This window comes from Ceratotherium simum, chromosome 1, assembly GCF_057802395.1.
Source record: "Ceratotherium simum simum isolate JZ-2026a chromosome 1, ASM5780239v1, whole genome shotgun sequence".
Lineage (NCBI taxonomy): Eukaryota > Metazoa > Chordata > Mammalia > Perissodactyla > Rhinocerotidae > Ceratotherium > Ceratotherium simum.
The window spans coordinates 57,345,724-57,363,313 of NC_141900.1; the positions used below are offsets into that span (position 1 = coordinate 57,345,724).

The 17,590-nt window shown below is 47.0% G+C and overlaps 1 protein-coding gene across 2 annotated transcripts in view; it reads right to left on the bottom strand.

Annotated features, from left to right (window-relative positions):
* GSDME (gasdermin E) overlaps window positions 1-17,590 on the bottom strand; it is a 119,078-nt gene that overhangs the window by 21,015 nt on the left and 80,473 nt on the right. For both annotated transcript variants that reach the window (XM_004418912.3, XM_087429047.1), the window contains exons 4-5: window positions 5,400-5,571; window positions 3,341-3,461 (exon numbers count right to left, since the gene is read on the bottom strand). In XM_004418912.3, the coding sequence (XP_004418969.1) occupies window positions 3,341-3,461; window positions 5,400-5,571 (293 nt within the window). The remainder of the gene's footprint in view (window positions 1-3,340; window positions 3,462-5,399; window positions 5,572-17,590) is intronic.

A 17,590-nucleotide genomic window follows, 5' to 3' on the forward strand; every position in this document is an offset into this window, starting at 1 on the left:
ACACAAAAGGACTACAACCCAGGCCTTGACAATAAGTATGGTACAAGTGGGGACAGGGGTAACGTGGGGTGGTGCTGGAGGACGTGGGCAGGTCACTGAAGCCAGAGTGACGGGTATGGAGAGAGAACCAGAAAGGTTTCTTGGATGAAGCAGTGTCTAAGTAGCCTCCTGAAGGCTTGGTAGGAATTAGCCAGGCAGAGAGCCACCTCCAAACAGGAGCAGCAGTCACAAGGCTCCAGGACAAGAGTGGAGCGTTCCCAGGTGGTGGGTTAACTTGGACCAGATGGCTGCATCTGGAGGCACTGGAGATGAGAAGGAGGGCTGGACACACGCAGGGGCGGGACCACAATGCGCCTGGAAGCGGCAGACTTGATCTTGGGACAGAGAGGGCCTTGGAAGGCTGTTTGAGCGGGTGAGTAAAATGACCAAATTTTTATTTTTAAATACTCACACTGGCTACACTGCTAAGATGGAACAGACGGGGAAAGATTCAGAGAAGCAGAAGAGCCAATTAAGAGTCCTTGGTGGGAACTGGCGGGGAAATGTTGGTGTCGTGGCCAGTAGACCTGCAGAGACGTGCACAGACCCCGGCAGGGCGGGACACATGGACGCGCACAGACCCCCAGCAGGGTGGGACGCACAGGTTCACACCCACAGGGTGCTGGGCTGAAAGGACACAGGCTAAAGTTCAAGACGATAAAATGACGCTTCCGAGTGGCCATGAGGGGAGCTGTGGGTGCAGGAAGGGGTCGTGGCTGAGAGAACCCCTCAGCAAGGATGGGCCGCTCAGCCTCCCCCAAGGGACACGGAGGGAGTCGGCCTCCTCTCAAAGTTTCAAAGGACAAACAGGATCCTTGTCAAATGTCTTCCCACTGGGAAGGAGGGAGGGGAGATCAGGCAGCCCCTTAAGAGCGCTTCGGGCCCCTGCAGTTCTATGTTTATGAAGCCAGATCAGAATATTCTGTGGCAAGAGTGACAGAAAACACAGATGGGGAATAAAAGCAGAACTAGCTCAAAAATCAGGCAGTGAGTCACACACAAGACAGCCCGACCACCAAGCTACACAGCCATGGCAGCCCGCAGTGGGAAGGGGCAATGGAGCGGGGCCTCCTGGGCAAGGGATGGGAAGTCAGCCAAAGGAACCTCGAAAATTCCGCAGGGCACCTCTTCTCAGCAGCACAAAGACGAGTTCATTTTCAAAGACAGCGGAAGCAAGCCAAGATAAAAGGCTGGAAATTGAAATGCAAACAGGAGAGCCACACCAGGCAAAGCTGTGCCTTTCCAACCCCAGCTGAGAAAAGAGGGGCCCCCTGTGGGAGCGACAGGCGCCCAAACAGAGCTGCAGGCAGGGCAGGGTGCCGCCGCCACCTCAGAGAAACCAGAAGGGCCTGCCGCAGGCCCCGCAGCCTGGAGTGGCAGCCCCAGCGGGGCTCCCAGCCACTGAAGGGTCTTCACAGCACTCATGGGCATCCTCGGGTGTTGGCCAAGCTTTCAAAAGGCCTTACAAAAGCGACACCTTGCCTGCCAATCCATCTGGACAGGATAACCAAGGCATAAGCACCCTGTGTGGAATCACAATAGCACATGTGGTAACATGGCTTACCATACACTAATAAAAACCAAAGGGACAACTTAATCATCTTAATGCAGTTTGTTCAGTAGACAAAGGTCTTTCAAAGAGAAAGAATAAAATAATGATAAAAATGCCTAGGATGACACAAATTTGGAACTATGGGCCTAAATGATGTAGGTGACAATTCTTGGTACTCCTAGTATTTATGACCTACCTATCTAGACCAACTTCTTAAAATTGACACCTTTACTTTTTGTCACCTCCCCGTGAAATGAAAGAGGGAGGCCTGGCGATTGCAATCCATGCCTCAGCTGACTCTCCTCCAGCTCCTCACAGGCCCATGTGCTTGTCCCATAAGGACTCTCAGCCTGCTGAGTGCCTATAGCTGTAGCCGAATGGTGTGGTAACTCGTGTGGGCCAAGTGAGTGCAAAAGGCTGACTCCCGCAAGACTTCCTCCTCGCTACCCTGGTCCTCGCCACTTGACAGAAAACAAATAGCAAAGAGCAGGAGACGGCAGTAGACACGTGCATGGTCTATTATGGCACACTTTTTAAAACTTTGTCATTATGGAAAATATGAAAGTGCACAAGAATAGAGAGAATAGCATAATGAACCTCCACACACCCATCGACCAGCTTCGACAATTGCTCTCTCTCTGCCCACCCCACACACACACACCCTGCTCTCCACCCAGATTATTTTTGAAGCAAACCGCAGACATATTACCATTTCATCTGTGAAACGTTCAGTATAAATCTCTAAAAAATAAGGTAACTCTTTTTCATAAACATAACCATAATATCATTACCACACCTAAAATGGTTAACAATAATTTATTATGTTACATTTCGTGATTCACATCCCCAAGAAGTGGTCAAACGGTTTTCTTGGGCTCAACACAACTTCTTCTCAGGAAGAACATGAGGGAGGGGCCGTGAGCACCTAAGACCGGCAGACACTAGCTAAGCCAAAGCCCTTATTTTCTTTAAATGATGCAGTGACCTCCCAGCTTTGAACACACTGGTGATCTGCTGCAGAGCAAGATCAAATACAGCATTTTTGGCTTCATATTGGGGGAAGGGAAGGAGTTGATGATGATGATGATAGTATTATTAATAGCTAAGGTGGAGTACTCAATAAATGACCGCTGTGCCAGGCAATTCATACACCACATCTAATTTTTTTTTCCCCCAAAGCCCCAGTAGATAGTTGTATGTCATAGTTGCACATCCTTCTAGTTGCTGTATGTGGGACGTGGCCTCAGCATGGCCGGAGAAGCGGTGCATCGGTGCGCGCCCAGCGTCGAACCCAGGCCGCCAGTAGCGGAGCGTGCGCACTTAACCGCTAAGCCACGGGGCCGGCCCCACGCCTCATCTAATTTAATCCTCATCGCAGCCCTCTGATGGAATGTCTTTCCCCTTCCAGAGAAGGGTGAGGCTCAGCAAGATTCAACCACTTGCCTGAGACCTCACAGGAAACTGTGGCACTGATATTGACACCCAGCCTGTCTGATCACAGAGCCCATGGTCTTAATCCTGTGCTGTGTGGGTGAAACCTTGCCCCACCCGACATCTGGGCATCCCTCAGCAACGCAGCCCATTTATCTCACTCATCATGGGATATCCCAAACTCTTCCAGTATCTCTTGCCTATCAATCCCCAAAGCGGTAGGGGAGCCTCTACAAGTGTGTGCCTCAGGGGAAGATGGGGTGTCCCTCAGCGATGGCTCAACCATTCTGAGAGCCCCGAGCAGGAGGTGGCACTCACCGAACTGGCCATCCAGTTTCACATACAGCTCGATGACACTGTAGGCAATGGTGGTGGGAGCCGGGATCTCCAGCGCCACGTTGGTGTTCTTGGAAATGTTGCCATTCTTCGTCACTGACACCTGTGGGCGAGAGCACGTGCTCCCACCTGTGTGCTCAGGCTTCTCTTTGCCTCCCCACTGTGGCCAACCTAGTGCCTTGTGCACAATAAGTGCCCAGAAAATGCCCACAGAACCGAGTGGACATGAGGAGGCAGCCAGCAGAGGTAAGGATTTAATCCTTGTTGGCCTCGTGACGTGTATACACATTCCCAAGAAAATGGCCAACCTGACCTGGTGGCACAAAAGTCAAATTCTAGAGTTTGGAATGCAGTGAAGTTAGATCTACAGTGCTGAATAAAAAAGACAACAGGGCTGGCCCAGTGGCGTAGCAGTTAAGTTCACGCAGTCCACTTTGGCGGCCCGGGGTTCATCCTGCGTGCAGACCAACGCACCACTTGTCAGGCCATGCTGTGGCAGCGTCCCATATAAAGTAGAGGAAGATGGGCACAGATGTTATCCCAGGGCCAATCTTCCTCTGCAAAAAGGGGAAGATTGGCAACGGATGTTAGCTCAGGGCTAATCTTCCTCAAAAAAAAAATAAAAGATAACAAATAAGACAAGATAACTTCCCATTTCTCTCAAGGAGGATTATGGAAACCACTTTGAAATCCTAATGAAAATACAAAACAATATCAAAGCCTGATTGGGAGAACCTAGCTTAGAGCAAGAACCCCCAAGCATGTCATCCCAGACTCCTGTGGATGGCACACTGCTGTTAGACAAAACCAGGAGAGAGGCTGGAGGGAGGAGAGGCAAGGACGAGAGAAGGATGGGCAGGAAATGCCAAGCGGTTAGGCGCCAGAGCCCTCTCCTGTTACAGATATGACCCATGCCCACAATGGCCTGGGGAAAGGAAGGTGAGAATCTATTTGTTACCCAAACATGGGAGATCAGAGACCTTTTTCAGCAACTTGATCTTGGTTAGAGCATGACAACAGCCAGCCTCCCAACTCCCAGGCAGGCTCCAGACCTTCAGTGGGGTCACCACGGACAGAAACATCAGCAGGGCCGCCGAAGCATTCTCCCATGGGGCACCTCCCTCATCGCTGCTGTCCAAGCTGCCCAGCCTCCCCACCCCAGGGAAAGTCCGGCTCCAGACCTGTATCTCTACCTTCTTCCAATACAACTTTCCTGGATCCTCTGTAAAAGCCTAAAGTTAGCCCCAGAAGCAAATCTCTAAGAACAGAATATCAGGCACCACGGCAAGCTGGAGGGGAAACTGTTTGGGGCTGACAGACTCCTGTTCAACTGAAGTGTAATACTGGCTCAAGGGTCAGGTTGGTAAGACTGCCTATAATTTAATCCAGAAGCATCTGTTTATGTATATATAGACACATGTACTGATCGCGACTTTCCCTAACTCAATACACAAAGGACTTCAGGCAGCTAATCCCAAAGTAATCATTTTGAGACCCCTGGCTCCAAGGGGCTCAAGGAGTTATCTATGCATTGGCCTGGCCAGTGCTCATTGACCCACTTTCTTTGGGGATGTGCCTGACCCAAGCCTGCATGGCCAATCCAAGTGTCCCATTGCCCTGGCCTTGGGTCTGCTTCAGGAATGGGCACAACCCCGGGACGGTCCAGAGAGCACCAGCCCTGAGGCACTCTTCCCCTGCAGCTGCAGCAGGTGGGATGAAAGCCTGGAGCTCCCATACCACAAGGAGAGAGTCCACCTAAGAGGGAATCCACCTCCAAGGAAGGCAGCTCACAATGTTCTCCAAGTCCTGGATCCAGCTGTGACTGAAGCTAGATACCCCAAAAGTTTCAGTTACACGAGCCAATAAATTCTTTCTTGTTTAAACCAATTCGAGTTGGATTTCTGTTAACTCACTACTACAGAAAGAGTCCTGATGAATGAAGACATCATCCAAAGAGGCCCCTGACCAAGGCCTCCATGGTTGGGACCAGAGAGGCCGCTGTGACCTCTGACCCCAGCTTCCAGCCCCTGGACGCACACACCTGCATGGTCTTGGTTTTGATTCCCATCATGCCGCCATACTGCTCCTCAATCTGAACGTGCTCAGATATCACACATTTCTGCGTTGTCACTATCTTCTGTGTCAGGACGCACAGGACCTCATTCTCGCTCTCCAGCACCTGCTGCAGCACAGGATTTTTCAGATTTATTGTTCTGAAAAAGAAAAACCGCTGTGAGTGGCCTAGTACCTCAGGGGAGATTGATGCAGTGTGAATTTTCTCCTCTCACATGGCTGGTGGCTGAGGAGTGAACAGGTGACAACCAGCATCATTTATTTCCTGGCAATGAGAGAGGGGGCACTTCATCCGGAAAGGCACAAACCAAACTCTCCTGAGGCCGCCGAGGAGCTGCCAGGCCTCCGAAGAGAGGCTGGACGCAGAGGGAAGGGGGCTCCTGTCAGACAGCAGCGCTGGTTGTCAAGGAGGAAGAAAAGAAACCCCACGGGCGGGGGAGCTGCAATCCATCTGCCTTAGACCCTGGGCATTCCGCTTCGTCATTTCATCAGAGGCTGAGGCACCACAGACATCACAGCCGTGGCCCAGGAAATACAGGATTACTGTGGGGCGGATGGTGACCAGTTGCTTCTCACAGAGAAGAGAGGGGGACAGGCTTAAAGTACAAGTAGCAAGGAAGAAATTGGATTTGAATTAAAAGGAACTTCTTGACCTGTCTGTCTGGGAAGGATGTGTCATCTCTCAGAAGGGGTTTTACGGCATTTTACAGATGAGAAAACTGAGGCCAGTTAGGCATGCCTGCCCTGGGTCACCCAGCAGAGACATGTGGCTACTCTGGGGACTTTCAAGAACAAGCTAAATTTCCAACTACAGAAGGTGATTTCATGCTTAGAAGCAAATGACGAAAAAACCTCTCTAGAGACTCTGAGTCTATGAGTCCATGAAGAGGACAGGAAAAGAACCAAATTAGAGTTGATGTCAGCACGAGAACAACAGCGGTGCTCACCTGGGCTTTTGAAACAGTCCAGGATTAGTTACCTGAAACAGCTGAGCACCATCCTAACCACACATAGTGGAGGGTCAGTCAGCCCCCCGCCCAAGGCAGACGCAGATTCTCCAGGCTCCAGAAAGTATCCCCAGAACTGGAGTGAGTAGCTAGAAAGGTCCTGTCTCCACATAGAAAACTGCCTGGGGTGGAAACAACGTGTCCATCAATGGAGGAATGGATAGACAAATGTGGCATATATATACAACGGGATATCATTCAACCATGAAAGGAATAAAGTTCTGATGCATGATACCACATGAACAAACCTTGAGGACATTGTGTAAGTGAAATAAGCCAGATGCAAAGGACAAATATTGGATGATTCTACTCATACGAAATATCTAGACTCGGCAAATTCATAGTGATAGAAAGTAGTTTGAGGTTAACAGGGGTTGGGGGAGGGAGAATGGGGAGTTCTTGCTTGATGGCTCTAGAGTTTCTGTTTGGGGTGATGAAAAAGTTCTAGAAAGGGATAGTGGTGATGGCTGCACAACAGTGTAAATATACTTAATGCTATTAAATTGTGCACTTAAAAATGGTTAAAATGGCAAATTTTATGTTATATATATTTTATCACAATTAAAAAAGTATAGACATATAAAAAACTGTTCAGGGCCGGCCCTGTGGCTTAGCGGTTAAGTGCGCGTGCTCCGCTACTGGCGGCCTGGGTTTGGATCCCAGGCGCGCACCGACGCACCGCTTCTCCGGCCATGCTGAGGCCGCGTCCCACATACAGCAACTAGAAGGATGTGCAGCAGTGACACACAACTATCTACTGGGGCTTTGGGGGGAAAAAAAGGAGAAGGATTGACAATAGATATTAGCTCAGAGCCAGTCTTCCTCGGCAAAAAAAAAAAAAGAGGAGGATTAGCACAGATGTTAGCTCAGGGCTGATCTTTCCCACACACAAAAAAAAAAAGTGTTCAGTCTCAGTGGTCAAAGAAATGCAAATTATAACAATGTTTCACACATATTAAAAAATTAATAAAAGTAAATTGATAACAACAACAAAAAAGCTGCCCAGGACTGCACTTCCAGAAAGGCACACACAGCAGAGGCTTGGAGCCCGCCCGGCTAGGGTTCAAATCCCAGTTCTGCCCCTCCAGCTGGGTGACCTTGAGTGAAATTACTCCACCTCTGCACCTCTCCACTCACTCGCTTAGAAACCTTCAAAGGTTACATAGCATCTCAATCCCCCTCCAGACTATGAGGCCTCTGGATCTGGCCCCTGCTCCCAGTTGACCCCACTTCCAGCTTTCTCTCGGTGCCTTAAACACACTAGGCATATACCCACCCCAAGGCCTTGGCACCATGTCCCCCTGACCCCTGCATCTCGCTGACGCTAGAAACATCCTTCAGGAGGTGGGTGTTCCCTCCTCACCTGTGTAGAGCGGGACCCTGTCGCACTGTCACATCCTGAACCCACTTCTCTGGAGAGCATATTTCCACACGATACTTTTCTAGGTCATTCATTTATTTGTTCGTTGCCCATCTCCTCCCTCTAAACTGTAAACTCCACGGAAGCAGGGGCCGTGCCCATCTTGATTACTGCTCATCTCGGGACAGTGCCTAGTGCATAGCAAGGGCTCATTACATATTTTTGGAATAAATGGATAAACAAACTTGTGGGCTTTTCTCCTCTTTATCTATTTGCCTTAATGAAGGTGTAAATGTGCAAGTATGTATGCACCTGTGTGTGGAGTCTGAAGTGACTCTGGCGCATTGGAAATCATTGCACTGCTACGTGTTTTAAACAGATCCACTAAAATGCTTGATGTTGTCTTAGCCAATGTTAAATTGTTTGAAAAGAAAAAATAGCCTAGACCACCCAAGACTCCATTGCTTAAAATGCCCACCTCCCTTCAGAACCCCCATGTCACCCCACCCCAAACACCAGAAGGAAGAGGGAAAGAAGTCAATTGCAGGAACGTAACTTCCTTTTGCATCTGATGGCAAGACAGCTCTGAGATGTTTGCCAGCCCAGCCAAGCACCTATGAGGTTTCACTGCCCTCAGAATGGCCCCTGTGGGCGACCCCACCACCAGGCAAGAAACAGAAGCTTGATCAGGGACAGGGCCCATCTCTGAGGCTAAGATTCGAGTGACGGGGGAGGAGAGAGTAACACAGCTACAACTCACACAGGCCAGCTGAGAAATGCTCCCCTGGTCTCTGAGGGCAGGGCTGAGAGGCAGGCAGACACCATCTACTTAGCAGCCACTTCCCACTCAGGTCACTGGGATTCTGTTTCCCGGAACAGTGCTACCACCTTTTAGAAACCAAATGCTGGACAAACTTACGCATCTGCAGTTAGGAGAGGAGACCTGGTGCAGAGGGGAAGCTAATGATCAGGGAAAATGGATTGTTCATTTGACTCTTTACAAAGCAATCTTGGAGGGAATTCTTCCCCATCTCCTCTCCTAGTCAACATCACCAGGCCCCCAAGCAGTGCCAGGAACCAAAACAGCTCATGGGAACCAGCTGGCTCCAGCCCTCCTCAGAGAAGGAATCACTGTGTGATGGGACTCCCCTGGGCCTACCAAGTGGGAAAACAGGCATATTTCAATGTACATTGACTTACATTTATAATCCTATATATTTCATTGTGTGCATTTAAAGAGGTCCATGGATTCCTTTAGATTGCTAAAGGGGTTCAACGAACAAAAAAGTTTAAAACCCTAGATTAGGGGTTTCATAAATGAGGAACAAGGAGACCCAGAGAGGCTGAAGATAGCAACCTTTCACAAAACTCCATCCAGCCATGGCAGAATATCCATGCCTGCCTGTCCTCCCTGACCCCATCTCCTGATGGCTGCAGCCATGTACCTTTAGAAAATTCTTCCCTAGGTGGTCCCAATTAGCTCCATCTCTCCTGGGCCTTGTTACAAACCACTGAACAACACAGAAAGAACATCTTTAGAAAGAGGTAGAAGAAACTATTACCAGTGGTTGCCTCATGAGTGGGGAACTAGACGGCTGGGAGGTCAGAGGTAGGAGATTTTACACCTTTTGTCTTTTGACCTTTTGACATTTAAACCATGTGAACATAATAATTATTCAAAATAATTTTTTAATTAAAAAAGACTTCTGGACTGGAAGCTCCTGGAGAACCGAGTACCCTGCTTCTTTTATTGGTGCCTAGACCTATGCTATCCACCTGGTTGGTGGATAAATGAATAATTTATCACATAAATCCTTAAGGGCAGAGTTGGAATAAAACTCTTTCCCCTACCAATCATGAAGGGGAAACCACGAATCATGAAGAAATAGAAGTCTGAATTACTAGTAAGGATATTGAATCAGAAATCAAAAACCTCCTAACAAACAAAAGTCCAGGACCAGACAGCTTCACAGTAAATTCTATCAAATATTCAAAAAATAATTAATACCAATCCTTCTCAAACTCTTCCAAAAATTGGAAGAGGAGGGAATGCTTCCAAACTCCTTTTATGAGGCCAGCATTACCCTGATACCAAAACCAGATGAAGACAGCACAAGAAAAGAAAATTATAGGCCAATATCCCTGATGAACATAGATGCAAAAATCCTCAACAAAATATTAACAAACAAAATTCAACAATACATTAAAAGAATCATACATCACGATCAAATGAGATTTATTCCAGGGATGCAAGGATGGTTCAACATCAGCAAATGAATCAATGTGATATGCCATATTATAAAATGAAGGATAAAAATCGTGTGATCATCTCAATAGATGCAGTAAAAGCATTTGAAAAAATTCAACAACTATTTACGATAAAAACTCTCAACAAAGAAAAGAAAAAAAAAAACTCTCAACAAAGTGGGTATAGAGAGAATGTACCACCACGTAATAAAAGCCATATACAGCAAGCCCACAGCTAACATCAGATTCAATGGTGAAAATCTGAAAGCTCTTCCTCTAAGATCAGGAACAAGACAAGGATGTCTACTCTCACCACCCTTATTCAATATAGATTTGGTAGTCCTAGCCAGAGCAATTACACAAGAAAAAGAAATAAAAGGCATACAAATTGGAAAGGAAGAAGTAAAACTGTCACTATTTTCAGGTGACATGATATTATATACATAAAACCCTAAAGACTCCACCAAAAAACTGTTAGAACTAATAAACAAATTCAGTAAAGTTGCAGGATACAAAAACAATATACAGAAAGTTGGTAACATTTCTATAGATCAATAACAAATAATCAGAAAGAGAAACTAAGAAAACAATCCCACTTATAATTGCATCAAAAAGAATAAAATACCTAGGAATAAATTTAACCAAGGAGGTGAAAGACCTGTACGCTGAAAACTAAAAGACATTAATGAAAGAAACTGAAGAAGATACAAATAAATGGAAAGATAGTTCATGCTCGTTGATTGGAAGAATCAACACTATTAAAATGTCCATACTACCCAAAGTAATCTACAGATTCCATTCGATCCCTATCAAAATTCCAACGGCATTTTCCACAGAAATAGCAGATACAATCCTAAAATTTGTATGAACCACAAAAGACCCCAAATAACCAAAGCAATATTGAGACAGAACAAAGCTGGAGGCATCACACTCCCTGATTTCTAACTATATTATAAAGCTATAGTAATCAAAACAGTATGGTATTGGCATAAAAACAGACACATAGAGCAATGGAACAGAGTAGAGAGCCCAAAAATAAACCCTCACATATATGGTCAATTAATTTATGACAAAGGAGCCAAGAGCATACAGTGGGGGAAAGGACAGTCTCTTCAATAAATGGTGTTGGGAAAACTGGACAGCCATATGCAAAAGAATGAACCTGGACCACTGTCTTAAACCATACACAAAAATTAACTCAAAATGGATTAAAGACTTGAACCAGTGAGACCTGAAACCATAAAACTCCTAGAAGAAAATGTAAGCAGTAATTTCTTTGACATCATTCTTGGCAATGATATTTTGAATCTGACACCAAAAGGAAAAGCAAAAATAAGTGGGACTACATAAAACTAAAAAGCTTCTGCACAGCAAAGGAAACCATCAACAAAAGGAAAAGGCAACCTAGTGAATGGGAGAAAATGTTTGCAAATCATATGTCTGATAAAGGGTTAATATCCAAAATATATAAAGAACTCATGCAACTCAATAGTAAAAAAACAAACAATCCAATTAAAAAATGGGCAGAAGATCTGAATAGACATTTTTTCCAAAGAAAACATATAAACGGCCAAAAGGTACATGAAAAGGTGCTCAACATCACTAATTATCATGGAAATGCAAATCAAAACCACAATGAGATATCACTTCACACCAGTAAGAATGACTATTTTCAAAACAACAAGAAATAACAAGTGTTGGTGAGGAAGTGGAAAAAAGGGAACCCTTGCGCACTGTTGGTGGTAATGTACACTGGTGCAGCCACTATGGAAAACAGTATGGAGCTTCGTCAAAAAATTAGAAATAGAACTACTATATGATCCAGCAATTCCACTTCTGCAAATTTAACAGAGGAAAATGAAAACGCTAACTCAAAATGATATATACACCCCCATGTTCACTGCAGCATTATTTACGGTACCTAAGACTTGGAAACAACCAAGCGTCCATTGATGGATGAATGGATAAGGAAAATGTGGTATATATATGTAATGGAATATTATTCAACCATAAAAAGACTGAAATCATGCCATTTGTGACAACATGGATGGACCTCAAGGGCATTATGTTAAGTGAAATAAGTCAGGGAAAGACAAGGACTATATGATCTCATTTATATGTGGAATCTACAAAAGTAAACAAAAAACTGAACTCATAGATACAGAGAATAGACTGGTGTTTGCCAGAGGCAATGGGGTAAGGGGTGGGCAAAATAGGTGAAGGGGGTCAAAACGTACAATCTTCTAGTTATTTTTAAGTCATGGGGAGGTACTGTTCAGCGTGGTGACTATAGTTAATACTACTGTATCGTATATTTGGAAGTTGCTAGGAGAGTAAATCTTAAAAGTTCACATCATAAGAAAAAAAATATTTGTGACTATATATGGTGACGGATGTTAACTAGACTTATTGTGGTGATTATTTCACAATGTATACAAATATTGAATCATTATGTTGTACACCTGGAACTAATATGTTATATATCAATTATACTTCAAAAAAAGAAGAAGTCTCTCCCCCAGTCCATCCAGGGGTCAATGCCATAGACAGGAGAAATGGGGCCCAAGCTGTCCCAGGAGAAAATGATCAGCCACATGTTCTTCATCTTCTTCAGATATATTTTTAAGGACAGCCCAAGGTGCCTCTCTCTTCCTGGAGGATGGCAATGTGAAAGCAAGAACGGGAGGCCGAGACAGAGGCATAGTACAATCAGTTTTAAAGGCCTGGACTCAAAGGAACGCATCTGGAGGCAAGTGAAGGAGGTACACACTAAACGGGGAGAGGAGAGCCCTTTCCTCACCCCGTGGACTTGCTGAGCCCCTCTCGCCCCCATTCTCCTGTGCGATCATCTCACTTCTGTGAACCCAGCAGCTCTGTGTAACACAGACACCTGGACTGAGCCTCAGGTGGTCCCCAGCTTTATCTCCTACTCGCTGGGTTACTACCTCCAGACTCTGAGCCTCAGTTTGCACATCTGTAAATCGAGAATTGGCTTTGAGGCTTATATTTAATGAGGTCTTACATAAAGTGGCCCACACTGTACCCTTCTGTAAAATGTTTCTTTTCTTCTACTCTTGGCTGGGAAACCATATCAAGATCCCTTTCCAGGCTGGTCAAAGACATAGCCACAATTTTCACAGTGCTTCGGTGCTTCGTGAGGTGAGCCCTCAAGCCGGGGAGTGGACCCTGACAGCAATTAAGAAAACGCCACCCAGACACAGGACAGGAGTCAGCTGAGGGAGAGACCAGGCTGGCGCTACTAGGAAGCAGCAGGCAGGGATGGCGGTAGGGAAGATGGCTCAGAGCCCAGCGTGGCTGCTGGAGACCAGGCCGTAGGCCAGAGCAGCCAGCAGGAAGACAGGCTCCCCTCCTAAGGCACCTAAAAGCCCCCAGGCTCAGCCCAATAAAGCTGCCTCCTCGCCCAGCCTGAAGCTTTAATTTCCATTCTCTCTACTTTGAAAGCTTGGAAAGCCAAAACGCAAATTCACAAAGAAACCCAAAGATGTTTACAACTCTAACAATATCCAAAAGAAAGAGGGAAGTATCTTTCTTTTCCAAAGCATAAATGCAGTCCCTGTGAGGGAGGGCATGCTTTCCCATGCAGATCGCCACACCAAACTCATTCATTCAACCCCACAAATAACTGAGGCCTACGCTGATCCGGGCACTGGGCTAGATGCTGGAGATTCCTCAGTGAACAAGACCAAGGCAGTCACTGTTGCCACAATCCTCCCGTGTAACAGCTCATAATAATAATGTGTCCTAGAGGAATAGCATTTCCAACAGAGTTCTGATAAGGTTCTCCCAAGAGTAGGTACATCAGGACAGAGTGGGAGCCATCAGCTTTGATCCAATCTGCTGTGGGGAAATTATAATCTACAAGGGCCCTAGTTCTGGGGTGGAAAACCAGTTTCATCTTGAGTACTACCTGTGACCAATCCATCAGTGATCACTGCCCAAATATAGAGAAAAGGATTCTACGACTGAGTCGAGGCTGGGAGGCAGTGAGGAGCAAGAAAGCTGACTGATTTGCAATGTCTTCAGGGGCCTGGGAGGGCGGTGGTCCTCATCACCATGATCTAATCCGACGCCTGTGCTCAGAAACGGAGACCGCACCCCTCAGAGGTTACAGATTCGCCTGAATCACGTGGTATGTTAGTGGCAGAACCAAAATCAGGACACACATCTGACTCTTGGACCATTGCTCTTTCTACTACACTGCTCTAAACACTGACAGCAAGAAGCAAAGGGCACAAATGCAGTCTGAAGAAACAGGGCAGGACTGTAGGGGTGGGTTTCAAGAGCTCCCCAGGAACAGAGATTGGGACTTTAAAAAGAGCCCGAAGATGGTGGCCGGCCTGCCCTTTAGAGAGTATTAAGCAAAAATTACTAACCCGTGGGCCGGCCCCGTGGCTTAGCGGTTAAGTGTGCGCACTCGGCTGCTGGCGGCCCGGGTTCGGATCCCGGGCGCGCACCGACGCACCACTTCTCCGGCCATGCTGAGGCTGCATCCCACATACAGCAACTAGAAGGACGTGCAGCTATGACATACAACTATCTACTGAGGCCTTGGGGAAAAAAATAATGATAAATTAAAAAAAAATTACTAACCCACTGAAATGAAGATATATACTGATGATTAAGGCTTTAGTAATTTAGGTATTTCTCCAAAGGGTTTTGATTATTCGCTAACACCGCAGTTAGAGAAGAAGTAAGTGTGTGTTGACAGACCAGCTGTATAGTGGAAAAATTAGAAAGGCTCTTTAGATTAGATGCATGCACGCTGCTTGTATACTTAGTTTTGCTCTTCTGACATTCCATTGAACAGCGACGTCTGCTTCTCTTTTGATAGCCAACCTCCTCCGGTCTACAGATGTGGCAAAACACCCCACAAAGCCCGTGACTAGAATTTAATTTCTGTAACCGCCTCCTAAAATCCTGACATATGCACACTATTGCTGCTTTCATCTGCCTGTGTACCCCTCCAGGGGGACACTCCTTCCCCCTTTTACAGTCTGTATGCTCCTTGAGAGGGAAGGGAGGGAAGCAGCACTCTAGCTGTGCCTGTTTTGTTTCTGGAGGCACTGACTGAGCATGGTGGGCCTGGAAGGCTCTGTCCCCCATGAGTGTGGTGACAACTAGCTGACTATTCCAACTGTGTTCACGTTTGGGAGCCTGGTCCTAGGAGATGGGGGGGGCACCCAGCCCCACAGATGAGTCTCTCCGCCACTCCTGGTAACTCCATTGTTCTTAGCGGGGATTGGGGTAGGATGGGACATCTGTGGCAATTCTGACCATTGAGACCTGAGGTAAAGTCTATTGGGGGTTCCTGGGAGGATTTTTCCTGCTCTTAAAAAGAGGCACAAGAAAGACACCACTTTTCTGCCTCTGGATCTTATTGTCTGCAATGGGGCCATTTGGGGACCAAGAGGACAACTAGGCTGCTGGGACAAGCCATGCACGGAGGCTGCCACAGGGGGGCTCCACGGAGCCGCTGAATTAACCATCCACCAGGAACCACAGGTTAATGGTGACTCGCTCTACCTGGGGATGTTTTCGTATGTGAGGTATTAACAGATGTTCTTCGCAATTAAAGACACTCTAACTGGTTCATGAAGTTATTGTCTCTCTTATTTTACAGAGGGACAAGTAGAGAGAGCTCTTAAGTCTTGTTTTTTTTTTCTTATTTATTTATTTATTTATTTTTGTGTGTGTGTGAGGAAGATCAGCCCTGAGCTAACATCCATGCCAATCCTCCTCTTTTTGCTGAGCAAGACTGGCCCTGGGCTGACATCTGTGCCCATCTTCCTCCACTTTATATGGGATGCTGCCACAGCATGGCCTGACAAGCAGTGCGTCGGTGTGCGCCTGGGATCCGAACCCAGGCCGCCAGCAACGGAGCGCGTGCACTTAACTGCTGCGCCATGGGGCCGGCCCTGAGAGAGCTCTTAAGTCAGTGACTCAAAGGCGCATGGCTAATAAGGGCCAGCATGAGAACGCAGCTGAGCATGTCCAACTCCGAAGCCCTGTGTCTATCTTCCCTCTCCCTCCTGGACCTCCTCTGAGCCCTGCATACAGAAGGTACTTAATACATGTTTGTTAACGAACAAGCAGCCTTTCTGCTCAATCCTCCTGCAAGAGCTTCCCACAGACTAGCAGCAGATCCTCTCGGAAACCAAAGCAGCCATCCACTGGCTGGCTCCTTACCACCAACCAAGAGTCTCCATTTTAACTATAAAAGAAACTTCCCTCACACGGGAGATGCTCAACCCAGAGACAGAGCCAGAGCCAGAGAAATCTCTAGAAACCTGAACTACTGTGCCCTGGGGCCTCCACTTCAATATAGTGAGAAAAGCCATGTTCTCTCTCTCACATGGCTGCGACTTCAGGATTGTAAATTGCCTGAAAAAATCAAAATCGGAGCACAGTGCGAATCACGCGTTATTACCAAAGTGACCAGGCCACCCCCACACTGTGACTGCCCCACCTCTGTTCACATTATAGCCAATATAATACCTTATCTCACTCACATACAACCAGGGAGAGAAAGAGGAAAAAATGACTGAGCAATTACAGACTTTGAACCTTTCAGATGGAGTAATTAATTGGCTGCCACCAGTTGATGAGATGCAGCAGGTCTGAGATGATAAACCAAAGGAAGCCGATGCAGAGAGGCAAATTCACACAGGCGCCTTCGGGACATTTTTCTCTTTCCAAGCTCTGTGCATCAGCAGCTGAACTGGAAAAATCATGTGTTATGTGGACCTGGGCTTAAATTTTGAGTCCAAGCAAACTAATTAGCTTCTTCATTTCAGGGTCCTCAGATGGAAAATGAAGATGAACCAATTATTCTTTCAACCAAACAGTGCTTAGTAAGCTGCAGGCACGTGCAGGGCCAAAGGGGACATTCCAGGAGGGACACAGACATGGAATCAGAAGGTTACAACGTGCGTTACCACACAACGTGCATGGTGTCCCAGTAGGGAAATCGGGGGGGGGGGGTGATGTGGCTGCTGGACAAGTTGGGGCTAATGTGAGGAATTGGCCAGGTGAAGCAGAGGGGTGAGTCTGTGGACAGGAGTGAAGGAGCCTTCAGGCAAGGCTTGGAGGTGAGAAAGAGCCTGGGGCATTCATCCCAGGAACTGAAATAAATTCAGGGGACTGGCCTGCAGGGTATGCGGGGAGGAGGGTGTGAGGGGAGAATGGTGAGAAATGAGGCTGAAGAGTAAAAGCTGGGCCTTGCCAACCAGAGGAGGGTGTGGACGTCCTCCTAGGACAGTGAAGAGCACAGACGGGCATAGCCAGGCAGTGACATGATCCGAGTGGCTGCCATGTAGACAATCACCTGGAATATGTGAGACTGGGTGCAGAGAGATGAGCTGGGAGACTCCTCAGACATGCAGGTAAGAGGTAGTGGAGGCCTGCACCAGGGACATGGCTGTGAGGCTGGGGCAACGGGAACAGGTAAGACAGATATTTAAGAGGTAGAATCAACTAGTGAGAGACCAGGTGTGGGAGAGAAGGCGCGGAAGGAGCCACGTCGGT